Source organism: Pseudophryne corroboree, unplaced genomic scaffold (genome assembly GCF_028390025.1).
Source record: "Pseudophryne corroboree isolate aPseCor3 unplaced genomic scaffold, aPseCor3.hap2 scaffold_1159, whole genome shotgun sequence".
NCBI lineage: Eukaryota > Metazoa > Chordata > Amphibia > Anura > Myobatrachidae > Pseudophryne > Pseudophryne corroboree.
In genome coordinates, this window is record NW_026967784.1 from 45450 (window position 1) to 63766 (window position 18317).

The 18317-nt window shown below is 49.0% G+C and overlaps 1 protein-coding gene across 1 annotated transcript in view; it reads right to left on the reverse strand.

Annotated features, from left to right (window-relative positions):
* The window catches only part of ATRAID (all-trans retinoic acid induced differentiation factor), a gene marked incomplete at its 3' end in the record, with an annotated part of 47047 nt that extends 29170 nt beyond the window's left edge, over positions 1–17877 (reverse strand). Inside the window, exon 1 of the mRNA XM_063950673.1 lies at positions 17771–17877. Coding sequence (XP_063806743.1) covers positions 17771–17845 — 75 coding nt within the window. The remainder of the gene's footprint in view (positions 1–17770) is intronic.
* Positions 17878–18317: the final 440 nt, after the last annotated feature.

The following is an 18317-nucleotide window of genomic DNA, read 5'->3' on the forward strand; positions in this document are numbered from 1 at the left end:
GGCAGTCCAGCCGCAGAATGAGCCTGCTGAATCGTGCTACAGATCCAGCAAGCAATAGTCTGCTTAGAAGCAGGAGCACCCAGCTTGTTGGGTGCATGCAGGATAAATAGCGAGTCAGTTTTCCTGACTCTAGCCGTCCTGGAAACATAGATTTTTAGGGCCCGGACTACGTCCAGCAACTTGGAATCCTCCAAGTCCCGAGTAGCCGCAGGTACCACAATAGGTTGGTTTAAATGAAACGCTGATACCACCTTTGGGAGAAATTGGGGACGAGTCCTCAATTCTGCCCTGTCCATATGGAAAATCAGATAAGGGCTTTTACAGGACAAAGCCGCCAATTCTGACACACGCCTAGCTGAGTCCAAGGCCAACAGCATGACTACCTTCCACGTGAGATACTTCAACTCCACGGTCTGAAGTGGCTCAAACCAATGTGATTTTAAGAAACTCAACACCACGTTGAGATCCCAAGGTGCCACTGGAGGCACAAAAGGGGGCTGAATATACAGCACTCCCTTAACAAACGTCTGAACTTCAGGCAGTGAAGCCAGTTCTTTTTGAAAGAAAATAGACAGGGCCGAAATCTGGACTTTAATGGATCCCAATTTTAGGCCCATAGTTACTCCTGACTGTAGGAAGTGCAGAAATCGACCCAGCTGAAATTCCTCTGTTGGGGCCTTCATGGCCTCACACCAAGCAACATATTTTCGCCATATGCGGTGATAATGTTTTGCTGTCACATCCTTCCTACCCTTTATCAGCGTAGGAATGACTTCAACCGGCATGCCCTTTTCCATTAGGATCCGGCGTTCAACCGCCATGCCGTCAAACGCAGCCGCGGTAAGTCTTGGAACAGACAGGGCCCCTGCTGTAGCAGGTCCTGTCGTAGCGGCAGAGGCCAAGGGTCCTCTGAGATCATTTCTTGTAGTTCCGGGTACCAAGTTCTTCTTGGCCAATCCGGAACGATGAGTATAGTTCTTACTCCTCTCTTTCTTATTATCCTCAGCACCTTTGGTATGAGAGGAAGAGGAGGGAACACATAAACCGACTGGTACACCCACGGTGTCACTAGAGCGTCCACAGCTATCGCCTGAGGGTCCCTTGACCTGGCGCAATATCTTTTTAGCTTTTTGTTGAGGCGGGACGCCATCATGTCCACCTGTGGCCTTTCCCAACGATTTACAATCAGCTGGAAGACTTCTGGATGAAGTCCCCACTCTCCCGGGTGGAGGTCGTGCCTGCTGAGGAAGTCTGCTTCCCAGTTGTCCCCTCCCGGAATGAACACTGCTGACAGTGCTAGCACGTGATTCTCCGCCCATCAGAGAATCCTTGTGGCTTCTGCCATCGCCATCCTGCTTCTTGTGCCGCCCTGTCGGTTTACATGGGCGACAGCCGTGATGTTGTCTGACTGAATCAGCACCGGCTGGTTTTGAAGCAGGGGTTCTGCTTGACTTAGGGCATTGTAAATGGCCCTTAGTTCCAGAATATTTATGTGTAGGGAAGTCTCCTGACTCGACCATTGTCCCTGGAAGTTTCTTCCCTGAGTGACTGCCCCCCAACCTCGGAGGCTTGCATGCGTGGTCACCAGGACCCAGTCCTGAATGCCGAATCTGCGGCCCTCGAGAAGATGAGCACTCTGCAGCCACCACAGCAGAGACACCCTGGCCCTCGGGGACAGGGTGATCAGCCGATGCATCTGAAGATGCGATCCGGACCACTTGTCTAACAGATCCCACTGAAATATTCTTGCATGGAACCTGCCGAAGGGAATTGCTTCGTAAGAAGCTACCATCTTTCCCAAGACTCGCGTGCAGTGATGTACCGACACCTGTTTTGGTTTCAGGAGGTCTCTGACCAGAGAGGACAACTCCTTGGCCTTCTCCTTCGGGAGAAACACCTTCTTCTGTTCTGTGTCCAGAATCATGCCCAAGAACAGCAGACGCGTCGTAGGAACCAGCTGCGACTTTGGGATATTCAGAATCCAGCCGTGCTGTTGTAGCACTTCCTGAGATAGTGCTACTCCGACCAACAACTGCTCCTTGGACCTTGCCTTTATAAGGAGATCGTCCAAGTATGGGATAATTATAACTCCCTTCTTTCGAAGGAGTATCATCATTTCGGCCATTACTTTGGTAAATACCCTCGGTGCCGTGGACAGACCAAACGGCAACGTCTGGAATTGGTAATGGCAGTCCTGTACCACAAACCTGAGGTACTCCTGGTGGGGGGGTAAATGGGGACATGTAGGTAAGCATCCTTTATGTCGAGTGACACCATAAAATCCCCCTCTTCCAGGCTTGCAATAACCGCCCTGAGCGATTCCATTTTAAACTTGAACTTCCTTATATAAGTGTTCAAGGATTTCAAATTTAGAATGGGTCTTACCGAACCGTCTGGTTTCGGTACCACAAACATTGTGGAATAGTAACCCCGTCCCTGCTGAAGGAGGGGAACTTTGATTATCACCTGCTGAAGGTAAAGCTTGTGAATTGCAGCCAGTACTACCTCCCTTTCCATGGGAGTAGCTGGCAAGGCTGATTTGAGGTAACGGCGAGGGGGAGACGTCTCGAACTCCAGCTTGTATCCCTGAGATACCACTTGTAGCACCCAGAGATCCACCTGTGAGCGAACCCACTGGTCGCTGAAGTTCCGGAGACGGGCCCCCACCGCACCTGGCTCCACCTGTGGAGCCCCAGCGTCATGCGGTGGACTTAGTGGAAGCAGGGGAGGATTTTTGTTCCTGGGAACTGGCTGTCTGGTGCAGCTTTTTCCCTCTACCCCTGCCTCTGGGCAGAAAGGACGCGCCTCTGACCCGCTTGCCTTTCTGAGGCCGAAAGGACTGTACTTGATAATACGGTGCTTTCTTAGGCTGTGAGGGAACCTGAGGTAAAAAAGTCGACTTCCCAGCTGTTGCTGTGGATACGAGGTCCGAGAGACCATTCCCAAACAATTCCTCACCCTTATAAGGCAAAACTTCCATGTGCCTTTTTGAATCTGCATCACCTGTCCACTGCCGAGTCCATAATACTCTCCTGGCAGAAATGGACATTGCATTAATTCTAGATGCCAGTCGGCAAATGTCCCTCTGTGCATCCCTCATATATAAGACTACGTCTTTAATATGCTCTATGGTTAGCAAAATAGTATCCCTGTCAAGGGAATCAATGTTATCTGACAGGGAATCAGACCAAGCTGCTGCAGCACTACACATCCATGCTGAAGCAATTGCAGGTCTCAGTATAGTATAATAGTACCTGAGTGTGTATACACAGACTTCAGGATAGCCTCCTGCTTACTATCTGCAGGCTCCTTTAAGGCGGCCGTATCCTGAGACGGCAGTGCCACCTTTTTTGATAAGCGTGTGAGCGCCTTGTCCACCCTAGGGGATGTTTCCCAACGCAACCTGTCCGTTGGCGGGAAAGGGTACGCCATTAGTAACCGCTTAGAAATCACTAATTTCTTATCTGGGGAACACCACGCTTCTTCACACAATTCATTAAACTCATCAGATGGGGGAAAAGTCGCTGGCTGCTTTTTCTCCCCAAACATAATACCCTTTTTAGTGGTAACCGGGTTAATATCAGAAATGTGCAACACATTTTTCATTGCCGTAATCATGCATCGGATGGCCCTTGTGGATTGTACATTTGTCTCATCCTCGTCGACACTGGAGTCAGACTCCGTGTCGACATCTGTGTCTGCCATCTGAGGTAGCGGGCGTTTTTGAGCCCCTGATGGCCTCTGAGATGCCTGGGCAGGCGCGGGCTGAGATGCCGGCTGTCCCAAAGCTCCGTCATCGAACCTTTTGTGCAAGGAGTTGACACTGTCGGTTAATACCTTCCACATATCCATCCACTCTGGTGTCGGCCCCGCAGGGGGCGACATCACACTTATCGGCACCTGCTCCGCCTCCACGTAAGCGTCCTCCTCAAACATGTCGACACAGCCGTACCGACACACCGCACACACACACAGGGAATGCTCTGACTGAGGACAGGACCCCACAAAGTCCTTTGGGGAGACAGAGAGAGAGTATGCCAGCACACACCAGAGCGCTATTTATAACAGAGGGATTTACACTAATACAAAGTGGAATTTCCCCCAATAGCTGCTTATATTACCTTTTGTGCCTAAATTTATGTGCCCCCCCTCTCTTTTTTACCCTTCTCGTAGTGAATACTGCAGGGGAGAGTCCTTCCAGCGGAGCTGTGAAGAAAAAATGGCGCTGGCTGTGCTGAGGAAGATAGCCCCGCCCCTTCAGCGGCCGGCTTCTTCCGCTTTTTTAATAATATTTATGGCGGGGATTAGGCACATATACAGTTAATAACTGTATTATGTGCATTTTGCTAACCAAGGTATACAAATTGCAGCCCAGGGCGCCCCCCCCAGCGCCCTGCACCCACCAGTGACCGGAGCGTGTGGTGTGCTGTGGGAGCAATGGCGCACAGCTGCAGTGCTGTGCGCTACCTTATTGAAGACCGGAGTCTTCAGACGCTGATTTTCTCCTGGAATCTTCCGTCTTCTGGCTCTGCAAGGGGGACGGCGGCGCGGCTCCGCGAACGGACGATCGAGGTCGGGCCCTGTGTTCGATCCCTCTGGAGCTAATGGTGTCCAGTAGCCTTAGAAGCACAAGCTAGCTGCACGCAGGTAGGTTTGCTTCTCTCCCTCAGTCCCTCGTAGCAGTGAGTCTGTTGCCAGCAGATCTCACTAAAAATAAAAAACCTAACAAATACTTTCTTTTTTAGTGAGCTCAGGAGAGCCCTCTAGGTGCATCCAGCTCTGGCCGGGCACAGATACTAACTGATGTCTGGAGGAGGGGCATAGAGGGAGGAGCCAGTGCACACCAGATGTAGTACCTAATCTTTCTTTTAAGAGTGCCCAGTCTCCTGCGGAGCCCGTCTATTCCCCATGGTCCTTACGGAGTACCCAGCATCCACTAGGACGTCAGAGAAATGGGGGTGTATATACAGTGTATATGTATGAGGGTATATATACAGTGTATATGTATAATGGGGGGTGTATATATACAGTATATATAATATAATGAGGGTGTGTATATATACAGTGTATATGTATAATGGGGGGTATATATACAGTGTATATGTATGAGGGTATATATACAGTGTATATGTATAATGGGGGTGTATATATAAAGTGTATATGTATGAGGGTATATATACAGTGTATATGTATAATAGGGGTGTATATATACAATGTACATGTATAATGGGGGTGTATATATGCAGTGTATATGTATGAGGGTATATATACAGTGTATATGTATAATGGGGGTGTATATATAAAGTGTATATGTATGAGGGTATATATACAGTGTATATGTATACTAGGGCTGAATATATACAGTATATATAATATAATGAGGGTGTGTATATACAGTGTATATGTATAATGGGGGTGTATATACAGTGTATATGTATGAGGGTATATATACAGTGTATATGTATAATGGGGGGTATATATACAGTGTATATGTATGAGGGTATATATACAGTGTATATGTATAATGGGGGTGTATATATAAAGTGTATATGTATGAGGGTATATATACAGTGTATATGTATAATGAGGGTGTGTATATACAGTGTATATGTATAATGGGGGTGTATATACAGTGTATATGTATGAGGGTATATATACAGTGTATATGTATAATGGGGGTCTGGGTGTATATATAAAGTGTATATGTATGAGGGTATATATACAGTGTATATGTATACTAGGGGTGAATATATACAGTATATATAATATAATGAGGGTGTGTATATACAGTGTATATGTATAATGGGGGTGTATATACAGTGTATATGTATGAGGGTATATATACAGTGTATATGTATAATGGGGGTCTGGGTGTATATATAAAGTGTATATGTATGAGGGTATATATACAGTGTATATGTATAATAGGGGTGTATATAAACATTGTATATGTATAATGGGGGGTGTATAGATACAGTGTATATGTATGAGGGTATATATACAGTGTATGTGTATAATGGGGGTGTATATATAAAGTGCATATGTATGAGGGTATATATACAGTGTATATGTATAAATAAGATTTTACTCACCGGTAAATCTATTTCTCGTAGTCCGTAGTGGATGCTGGGGATTCCGTAAGGACCATGGGGAATAGACGGGCTCCGCAGGAGACTGGGCACTTTAAGAAAGATTTAGTACTACTGGTGTGCTCTGGCTCCTCCCTCTATGCCCCTCCTCCAGACCTCAGTTAAGGAAACTGTGCCCGGAAGAGCTGACATTATAAGGAAAAGATTTTGGAATCCAGGGTAAGACTCATACCAGCCACACCAATCACACCGTATAACTTGTGATAAACTAACCCAGTTAACAGTATGAACAACAACAGAGCATCAACAATGGATGCACACATAACATAACCCTTTATTAAGCAATAACTATGTACACGTATTGCAGAAAATCCGCACTTGGGACGGGCGCCCAGCATCCACTACGGACTACGAGAAATAGATTTACCGGTGAGTAAAATCTTATTTTCTCTAACGTCCTAGTGGATGCTGGGGACTCCGTAAGGACCATGGGGATTATACCAAAGCTCCCAAATGGGCGGGAGAGTGCAGATGACTCTGGAGCACCGAATGGGCAAACACAAGGTCCTCCTCAGCCAGGGTATCAAACTTGTAGAACTTAGCAAATGTGTTTGTACCCGACCAAGTAGTTGCTCGGCAAAGCTGTAATGCCGAGACCCCTCGGGCAGCCGCCCAAGAAGAGCCCACTTTCCTAGTGGAATGGGCTTTCACTGATTTTGCATGCGGCAAACCAGCCGCAGAATGAGCCTGCTGAATCGTGCTACAGATCCAGCGAGCGATGGTTTGCTTTGAAGCAGGAGCACCCAGCTTGTTGGATGCATACAGGATAAACAGCGAGTCAGTCTTCCGGACTCCAGCCGTCCTGGCAACATAGATCTTCAAAGCCCTGACTACATCAAGCAACTTGGAATCCTCCAAGTCACGAGTAGCCGCAGGCACCACAATAGGTTGATTCAAATGAAAAGATGACACCACCTTCGGCAGAAATTGCGGACGAGTCCGTAATTCTGCCCTGTCCGTATGGAAAACAAGATAGGGGCTTTTACACGACAAAGCCGCCAATTCTGACACACGCCTAGCCGAAGCTAAGGCCAATAGCATGACCACCTTCCACGTGAGATACTTTAGCTCCACGGTCTTAAGTGGCTCAAACCAGTGGGATTTCAGGAAACCCAACACCACGTTGAGATCCCAAGGTGCCACTGGTGGCACAAAAGGGGGTTGAATATGCAGCACTCCTTTAACAAACGTCTGAACTTCAGGAAGAGAAGCCAGTTCCTTTTGAAAGAAAATGGATAGGGCCGAAATCTGGACCTTTATGGACCCCAACTTCAGGCCCATAGTCACTCCAGACTGTAGGAAGTGCAGGAACCGTCCCAGCTGGAATTCCTCTGTAGGGGCCTTCCTGGCCTCACACCAGGCAACATATTTTCGCCATATACGGTGATAGTGTCTTGCTGTCACGTCCTTCCTAGCCTTTATCAGCGTAGGAATAACTTCCTCCGGAATGCCTTTTTCCGCTAGGATCCTGCGTTCAACCGCCATGCCGTCAAACGCAGCCGCGGTAAGTCTTGGAACAGACAGGGCCCCTGTTGCAACAGGTCCTGTCTGAGAGGCAGAGGCCACGGGTCCTCTGTAAGCATTTCTTGCAGTTCCGGGTACCAAGTCCTTCTTGGCCAATCCGGAACAATGAGTATTGTTCTCACTCCTCTTCTTCTTACGATCCTCAGCACCTTGGGTATGAGAGGAAGAGGAGGAAACACATAGACCGACTGGAACACCCACGGTGTTACCAGTGCGTCCACAGCTATCGCCTGAGGGTCTCTTGACCTGGCGCAATACCTTTGTAGCTTTTTGTTGAGACGGGACGCCATCATGTCTACCTGTGGCAGTTCCCATCAATTTGTAATCTGAGTGAAGACTTCGTGATGAAGTCCCCATTCTCCCGGGTGGAGGTCGTGCCTGCTGAGGAAGTCTGCTTCCCAGTTGTCCACTCCCGGAACGAACACTGCTGACAGTGCTTGCACGTGATTCCCCGCCCAACGAAGAATCCTGGTGGCTTCCGCCATCGCCACTCTGCTTCTTGTGCCGCCCTGGCGGTTTACATGAGCCACTGCGGTGATGTTGTCTGACTGAATCAGCACGGTTGGTTTTGAAGCAGAGGCTCCGCTTGACTCAGGGCGTTGTATATGGCCCTTAGTTCCAGGATATTTATGTGCAGACAAGCCTCCTGACTTGACCACAACCCTTGGAAGTTTCTTCCCTGAGTGACTGCCCCCCCACCCTCGGAGGCTCGCATCCGTGGTCACCAGGACCCAGTCCTGTATGCCGAACCTGCGGCCCTCGAGAAGGTGAGCACTCTGTAGCGACCACAGAAGAGACACCCTGGCCCTCGGGGACAGGGTGATCAGCCAATGCATCTGAAGATGCGATCCGGACCACTTGTCCAACAGATCCCATTGAAAGATCCTCGCATGGAACCTGCCGAAGGGAATGGCTTCGTATGATGCCACCATCTTTCCCAGGACTCGCGTGCAGCGATGCACCGACACCTGTTTCGGTCTTAAGAGGTCTCTGACTAGAGTCACGAGTTCTTGAGCCTTCTCCGCCAGGAGAAATACCTTCTTCTGGTCCGTGTCCAGAATCATGCCCAGAAAAGGCAGACGCGTTGTAGGAATCAGCTGCGACTTTGGGATATTCAGAATCCAGCCGTGCTGTTGCAACACTTCCTGAGAGTGTGCTACGCTGATTAGCAACTGCTCTCTGGACCTCACCTTTATGAGGAGATCGTCCAAGTATGGGATAACTGTGACTCCTTGCTTTCGAAGGAGCACCATCATTTCTGTCATTACCTTGGTAAATATTCTCGGTGCCGTGGAGAGCCCAAACGGCAACGTCTGGAATTGGTAATGACAGTCCTGTACCACAAATCTGAGGTACTCCTGATGAGGTGGATAAATGGGGACATGCAAGTAAGCATCCTTGATGTCCAGAGACACCATAAAATCCCCCTCTTCCAGGCTTGCAATGACCGCTCTGAGCGATTCCATTTTGAACTTGAATCTTTTCAGATAAATGTTCAGGGACTTTAAATTCAATATGGGTCTGACCGAACCGTCCGGTTTCGGTACCACAAACATTGTGGAATAGAATCCTCTCCCCTGTTGAAGGAGGGGAACCTTTACCACCACCTGCTGGAGATATAACTTGTGAATTGCCTCTAACACTACTTCCCGTTTCATGGGGGAAGCTGGCAGGGCCGATTATAGGTAACGTTGAGGGGGCATCACTTCGAATTCCAGCTTGTTTCCCTGAGACACAATCTGTATAGCCCAGGGATCCACCTGTGAGCGAACCCAATGGTGGCTGAAATTTCGGAGACGCGCCCCTACCGCTCCTGGCTCCTGTGGAGCCCCAGCGTCATGCGGTGGATTTAGTGGAAGCCGGGGAGGACTTCTGTTCCTGGGAACTAGCTGTATGGTGCAGCTTCTTTCCTCTACCCCTGCCTCTGGCAAGAAAGGACGCACCTCTGACCTTCTTGCTTCTTTGTGATCGAAAGGACTGCATATGGTAATACGGTGCTTTCTTAGGCTGTGAGGGAATATATGGCAAAAAGTTTGACTTCCCAGCCGTAGCTGTGGAAACTAGGTCCGAGAGACCGCCCCAAACAATTCCTCACCCTTGTAAGGTAACACCTCCATGTGCTTTTTGGAGTCGGCATCACCCGTCCATTGCCGAGTCCACAGGACCCTTCTGGAAGAAATTTACATTGCATTTATTCTAGAGCCCAGTAGGCAAATGTCCCTCTGGGCATCCCTCATATATAGGACAGCGTCTTTTATATGCCCCAGGGTCAGTTAAATGGTATCCTTGTCTAAGGTATCCATTTCCTCAGACAGATTATCTGTCCGTGCTGCTACAGCACTACACATCCAGGCCGACGCAATTGCCGGCCTCAGTAGAGTACCTGAATGTGTATAAACAGACTTCAGGATACTTTCCTGCTTCCTATCCGCAGGATCCTTGAGGGCGGCCGTATCCTGTGACGGCAGGGCCACCTTCTTAGACAAGCGTGTCAGAGCTTTATCTACCCTAGGGGAGGATTCCCAGCGCATCTTGTCCGTTGGCGGAAAAGAGTACGCCATAAGTAACCTTTTGGAAATCAGCACTTTCCTATCAGGGGAATCCCACGCTTTTTCACATAATTCATTTAACTCATGTGAAGGGGGAAAAGTCACCTCTTGCTTTTTCTCCCCATACATATAAACCCTCGTCAGGGACAGGGTTTACCTCTGATATGTGCAAAACATCCATTATTGCTATAATCATGTAGCGAATGGCTTTAGCCATTTTAGGCTGCAATTTTGCATCATCGTCATCGACACTGGAGTCAGAATCCGTGTCGATATCTGTGTCAACAACTTCGGATAGTGGGCGCTTCTGAGACCCTGACGGCCTCTGCGCTGTAGGATCAGGCATGGGCTGAGACCCCGACTGTCCCAAGGCTTCAGCTTTATCCAACCTTTTATGCAAGGAATTAACATTATCATTTAACACCTTCCACATATCCATCCAATCAGGTGTCGGCGCCGTTGGCGGAGACACGTCATTCATCTGCACTTGCTCTGCCTCCACATAGCCCTCTTCGTCAAACATGTCGACACACGTGTACCGACACAACACACACACCGGGGATGCTCTATATGAGGACAGGACCCCCAGAAGGCCTTTTGGAGAGACAGAGAGAGAGTATGCCAGCACACACCCCAGCACTATATGACCCAGGAATCACACAGTAACTTAGTGTTCACCCAGTAGCTGCTGTATATATGATTAATGCGCTAAATTTATGTGCCCCCCCTCTCTTTTTACCCTTTCTACCGTGAGTCTGCAGGGGAGAGCCTGGGGAGCTTCCTCTCAGCGGAGCTGTGGAGAGAAAATGGCGCTGGTGAGTGCTGAGGAAGAAGGCCCCGCCCCCTCAGCGGCAGGCTTCTGTCCCGCGATTTTGTGTAAAATTAATGGCGGGGGCTAATGCATATAACAGTGTCCAACTGTATATATGCTGCTTTTGCCAGGAGGTACTTAATTGCTGCCTAGGGCGCCCCCCCCCCTGCGCCCTACAGTGACCGGAGTGTGTGGGTTAGTGTGGGAGCAATGGCGCACAGCTGCAGTGCTGTGCGCTACCTCATATGAAGACAGGAGTCTTCTGCCACCGATTTTGACGTCTTCTTGCTTCTGCCGGCTTCTGTCTTCTGGCTCTGCGAGGGGGACGGCGGCGCGGCTCCGGGAACGGACGACCAAGGTTAGGTTCCTGTGTTCGATCCCTCTGGAGCTAATGGTGTCTAGTAGCCTAAGAAGCGCAACCTAGCCGCAGTTAGTAGGTTTGCTTCTCTCCCCTCAGTCCCACGTAGCAGAGAGTCTGTTGCCAGCAGATCTCTCTGAAAATAAAAAACCTAACAAATACTTTCTTATTAGCAAGCTCAGGAGAGCTCACTAAAATGCACCCAGCTCCTTCCGGGCACAGATTCTAACTGAGGTCTGGAGGAGAGGCATAGAGGGAAGTGCCAGTGCACACCAGTAGTACTAAATCTTTCTTAGAGGGCCCAGTCTCCCGCGGAGCCCGTCTATTCCCCATGGTCCTTACGGAGTCCCCAGCATCCACTAGGACGTCAGAGAAATGGGGGTGTATATACAGTGTATATGTATGAGGGTATATATACAGTGTATATGTATAATGGGGGTATATATACAGTGTATATGTATGAGGGTATATATACAGTGTATATGTATAATGGGGGTGTATATATAAAGTGTATATGTATGAGGGTATATATACAGTGTATATGTATAAATAAGAACTTACTTACCGATAATTCTATTTCTCATAGTCCGTAGTGGATGCTGGGGACTCCGAAAGGACCATGGGGAACAGCGGCTCCGCAGGAGACTGGGCACAAAAGTAAAAGCTTTAGGACTACCTGGTGTGCACTGGCTCCTCCCCCTATGACCCTCCTCCAAGCCTCAGTTAGGATACTGTGCCCGGACGAGCGTACACAATAAGGAAGGATTTTGAATCCCGGGTAAGACTCATACCAGCCACACCAATCACACCGTACAACTTGTGATTTGAACCCAGTTAACAGCATGATAACAGAGGAGCCTCTGAAAAGATGGCTCACAACAATAATAACCCGATTTTTGTAACAATAACTATGTACAAGTATTGCAGACAATCCGCACTTGGGATGGGCGCCCAGCATCCACTACGGACTATGAGAAATAGAATTATCGGTAAGTAAATTCTTATTTCTCTAGACGTCCTAGTGGATGCTGGGGACTCCGAAAGGACTATGGGGATTATACCAAAGCTCCCAAACGGGCGGGAGAGTGCGGATGACTCTGCAGCACCGAATGAGAGAACTCCAGGTCCTCCTCAGCCAGGGGTATCAAATTTGTAGAATTTTGCAAACGTATTTGCCCCTGACCAAGTAGCTGCTCGGCAAAGTTGTAAAGCCGAGACCCCTCGGGCAGCCGCCCAAGATGAGCCCACCTTCCTTGTGGAATGGGCTTTTACAGATTTTGGCTGTGGCAGGCCTGCCACAGAATGTGCAAGCTGAATTGTACTACAAATCCAACGAGCAATAGTCTGCTTAGAAGCAGGAGCACCCAGCTTGTTGGGTGCATACAGGATAAACAGCGAGTCAGATTTTCTGACTCCAGCCGTCCTGGAAACATATTTTCAGGGCCCTGACTACGGTCCAGCAACTTGGAGTCCTCCAAGTCCCTAGTAGCCGCAGGGTACCACAATAGGCTGGTTCAAGTGAAACGCTGAAACCACCTTAGGGAGAAATTGAGGACGAGTCCTCAATTCTGCCCTGTCCGTATGAAAAATTAGGTAAGGACTTTTATAGGATAAAGCCGCCAATTCTGAGACACGCCTGGCTGAAGCCAGGGCTAACAGCATTACCACTTTCCATGTGAGATATTTTAAGTCCACAGTGGTGAGTGGTTCAAACCAATGTGATTTTAGGAATCACAAAACTACATTGAGATCCCAAGGTGCCACTGGAGGCACAAAAGGAGGCTGTATATGCAGTACCCCCCTTGACAAACGTCTGAACTTCAGGAACTGAAGCTAGTTCTTTCTGGAAGAATATTGACAGGGCCGAAATTTGAACCTTAATGGACCCTAATTTTAGGCCCATAGACAGTCCTGTTTGCAGGAAATGCAGGAATCGACCCAGTTGAAATTCCTCTGTAGGGGCCTTCCTGGCCTCGCACCACGCAACATATTTTCGCCAAATACGGTGATAATGTTGTACGGTTACATCCTTCCTGGCTTTGATCAGGGTAGGGATGACTTCATCCGGAATGCCTTTTTCCTTCAGGATCCGGCGTTCAACCGCCATGCCGTCAAACGCAGCCGCGGTAAGTCTTGGAACAGACAGGGTCCCTGCTGGAGCAGGTCCCTTCTTAGAGGTAGAGGCCACGGATCTTCCGTGAGCATCTCTTGAATTTCCGGGTACCAAGTCCTTCTTGGCCAATCCGGAGCCACGAGTATAGTCTTTACACCTCTCCTTCTTATGATTCTCAGTACTTTTGGTATGAGAGGCAGAGGAGGAACACATACACTGACTGGTACACCCACGGTGTTACCAGAGCGTCCACAGCTATTGCCTGAGGGTCCCTTGACCTGGCGCAATACCTGTCCAGTTTTTTGTTGAGGCGAGACGCCATCATGTCCACCTTTGGTTTTTCCCAACGGTTCACAAGCATGTGGAAGACTTCTGGGTGAAGTCCCCACTCCTCCGGGTGAAGATCGTGTCTGCTGAGGAAGTCTGCTTCCCAGTTGTCCACTCCCGGAATGAACACTGCTGACAGTGCTATCACATGATTTTCCGCCCAGCGAAGAATCCTTGCAACTTCCGTCATTGCCCTCCTGCTTCTTGTGCCGCCCTGTCTGTTTACGTGGGCGACTGCCGTGATGTTGTCCGACTGATCAACACCGGCTGACCCTGAAGCAGAGGCCTTGCCTGACTTAGGGCATTGTAAATGGCCCTAAGTTCCAGGATATTTATGTGAAGTGACGTTTCCATGCTTGACCACAAGCCCTGGAAATTTTTTCCCTGTGTGACTGCTCCCTGCCTCTCAGGCTGGCATCCGTGGTCACCAGGACCCAATCCTGAATGCCGAATCTGCGGCCCTCTAGGAGATGAGCACTCTGTAACCACCACAGGAGAGACACCCTTGTCCTTGGAGACAGGGTTATCCGCTGATGCATTTGAAGATGCGATCCGGACCATTTGTCCAGCAGATCCCACTGAAAAGTTCTTGCGTGGAATCTGCCGAATGGAATCGCTTCGTAAGAAGCCACCATTTTTCCCAGAACCCTTGTGCATTGATGCACTGACACTTGGCCTGGTCTTAGGAGGTTCCTGACTAGGTCGGATAACTCCCTGGCTTTCTCCTCCGGGAGAAACACCTTTTTCTGGACTGTGTCCAGAATCATCCCTAGGAACAGCAGACGTGTCGTCGGAATCAGCTGCGATTTTGGAATATTTAGAATCCACCCGTGCTGTCGTAGTACTACTTGAGATAGTGCTACTCCGACCTCTAACTGTTCTCTGGACCTTGCACTTATCAGGAGATCGTCCAAGGGATAATTAAGACGCCTTTTCTTCGAAGAAGAATCATCATTTCGGCCATTACCTTGGTAAAGACCCGGGGTGCCGTGGACAATCCAAACGGCAGCGTCTGAAACTGATAGTGACAGTTCTGTACCACAAACCTGAGGTACCCTTGGTGAAAAGGGCAAATTGGGACATGGAGGTAAGCATCCTTGATGTCCAGAGACACCATATAGTCCCCTTCTTCCAGGTTCGCTATCACTGCTCTGAGTGACTCCATCTTGAACTTGAACCTTTTTATGTAAGTGTTCAAGGATTTCAGATTTAAAATGGGTCTCACCGAGCCGTCCGGCTTCGGTACCACAAACAGCGTGGAATAATACCCCTTTCCCTGTTGTAGGAGGGGTACCTTGATTATCACCTGCTGGGAATACAGCTTGTGAATGGCTTCCAATACCGCCTCCCTGTCGGGGGGAGACGTTGGTAAAGCAGACTTCAGGAACCGGCGAGGGGGAGACGTCTCGAATTCCAATTTGTACCCCTGAGATACTACCTGCAGGATCCAGGGGTCCACTTGCGAGTGAGCCCACTGCGCGCTGAAATTCTTGAGACGGGCCCCCACCGTGCCTGAGTCCGCTTGTAAGGCCCCAGCGTCATGCTGAGGACTTGGCAGAAGCGGGGGAGGGCTTCTGTTCGTGGGAAGAGGCTGTCTGCTGCAGTCTTTTTCCCCTTCCTCTGCCCCGGGGCAGATATGAGTGGCCTTTTGCCCGCTTGCCCTTATGGGGACGAAAGGACTGAGCCTGAAAAGACGGTATCTTTTTCTGCTGAGAGGTGACCTGGGGTAAAAAGGTGGATTTCCCAGCCGTTGCCGTGGCCACCAGGTCAGATAGACCGACCCCAAATAACTCCTCCCCTTTATACGGCAATACTTCCATATGCCGTTTGGAATCCGCATCCCCTGACCACTGTCGCGTCCATAACCCTCTTCTGACAGAAAAGGACAGCGCACTTACTCTTGATGCCAGAGTGCAAATATCCCTCTGTGCATCTCGCATATATAGAAATGCATCCTTTAAATGCTCTATAGTCAATAATATACTGTCCCTGTCCAGGGTATCAATATTTTCAGTCAGGGAATCCGACCAAGCCACCCCAGCACTGCACATCCAGGCTGAGGCGATAGCTGGTCGCAGTATAATACCAGTATGTGTGTATATACTTTTTAGGATATTTTCCAGCTTCCTATCAGCTGGTTCCTTGAGGGCGGCCGTATCAGGAGACGGTAACGCCACTTGTTTTGATAAGCGTGTGAACGCCTTATCTACCCTAGGGGGTGTTTCCCAACGCGCCCTAACCTCTGGCGGGAAAGGGTATAATGCCAATAATTTTTCAGAAATTAGCAGTTTGTTATCGGGGGAAACCCACGCTTCATCACACACCTCATTTAATTCATCTGATTCAGGAAAAACTACGGGTAGTTTTTTCACACCCCACATAATACCCTTTTTTGTGGTACTTGTAGTATCAGAAATGTTCAAAACCTCCTTCATTGCCGTGATCATGTAACGTGTGGCCCTACTGGAAAATACGTTTGTTTCCTCACCGTCGACACTGGAGTCAGTGTCCGTGTCAGTGTCTGTATCGACCTGAGGTAACGGGCGTTTTAGAGCCCCTGACGGTGTTTGAGACGCCTGTACAGGTATTAACTGATTTGCCGGCTGTCTCATGTCGTCAACAGTCTTTTGAAAAGTGCTGACACTATCACGTATAATTCTTTCCATAAGACCATCCAGTCAGGTGTCGACTCCCTAGGGGGTGACATCACTAACACAGGCAATTGCTCCGCCTCCACACCATTTTCCTCCTCATACATGTCGACACAACGTACCGACACACAGCACACACACAGGGAATGCTCTGACAGAGGACAGGACTCCACTAGCCCTTTGGGGAGACAGAGGGAGAGTTTGCCAGCACACACCACAGCGCTATATATATATAGGGATAACCTTATATAAGTGTTTTTCCCTGATATAGCTGCTGTATATATTTATCTGCCAATTAGTGCCCCCCCTCTCTTGTTTTACCCTGTTTCTGTAGTTCAGGACTGCAGGGGAGAGTCAGGGAGCCTTCCTCCAACGGAGCTGTGAGGAAAAAATGACGCCAGTGTGCTGAGGAGATAGGCTCCGCCCCCTTCTCAGCGGCCTTTCTCCCGCTTTTTTATGGAAAAATTGGCAGGGGTTAAATGCATCCATATAGCCCAGGAGCTATATGTGATGTATTTTTTGCCAAAAAAGGTGTTTTTATTGCGTCTCAGGGCGCCCCCCCCCCCCAGCGCCCTGCACCCTCAGTGACCGGAGTGTGAAGTGTGCTGAGAGCAATGGCGCACAGTTGTGGTGCTGTGCGCTACCTTATTGAAGACAGGACGTCTTCTGCCGCCGATTTTTCCGGACCTCTTCTGCTCTTCTGGCTCTGTAAGGGGGACGGCGGCGCGGCTCTGGGACCCATCCATGGCTGGGCCTGTGATCGTCCCTCTGGAGCTAATGTCCAGTAGCCTAAGAAGCCCAATCCACTCTGGACGCAGGTGAGTTCGCTTCTTCTCCCCTTAGTCCCTCGATGCAGTGAGCCTGTTGCCAGCAGGTCTCACTGAAAATAAAAAACCTAAAACTAAACTTTTTTCTAAGCAGCTCAGGAGAGCCACCTAGACTGCACCCTTCTCGTTCGGGCACAAAAATCTAACTGAGGCTTGGAGGATGGTCATAGGGGGAGGAGCCAGTGCACACCAGGTAGTCCTAAAGCTTTTACTTTTGTGCCCAGTCTCCTGCGGAGCCGCTGTTCCCCATGGTCCTTTCGGAGTCCCCAGCATCCACTAGGACGTTAGAGAAATAGGGGTGAATATATACAGTGTATATAATATAATGAGGGTGTATATATACAGTGTATATGTATAATGGGGGTATATATACAGTGTATATGTATGAGGGTATATATACAGTGTATATGTATAATGGGGGTGTATATATACAGTATATATAATATAATGAGGATATATACCTGCTGTTGCTGGCACCATCCCATCTGCAGGATCACACACATTAGGAAATACACAGACACAGATACAGCAGCCATATTTCCGGACTCCAGTCATGTGACACATCCAGCTGCCCCGTGACCGGCAGAATAAATACCATGTTATTGTGTCACCAAGTGCCGGCGCCATGATGCCTGAGGCTTTCCTATTGCAAACACTGTGAGGGTGGGCTCCACAATGATGGCCACCCCCTTCTCATGTAACATTCATCTGTATGCTCACTATACTCCCTCTGTATATTGTCACTGTCCTCTCTGTATACTGTCACTGTACTTTGTATACTCCCCCTGTACTCTGTATATACTGTCTCTGACTGTACTCTGTATACTCTCCTACACTCTCTATATACTGTCACTGTCCTCTGTATACTCTCCTGTACTCTGTATATACTGTCACTGTCCTTTGTATACTCTCCTGTACTCTGTATACAGTGTCACTGTCCTCTGTATACCCCCCTGTACTCTGTATACACTGTCACTGTCCTCTGTATAGCCCCCCCCCGTACTCTGT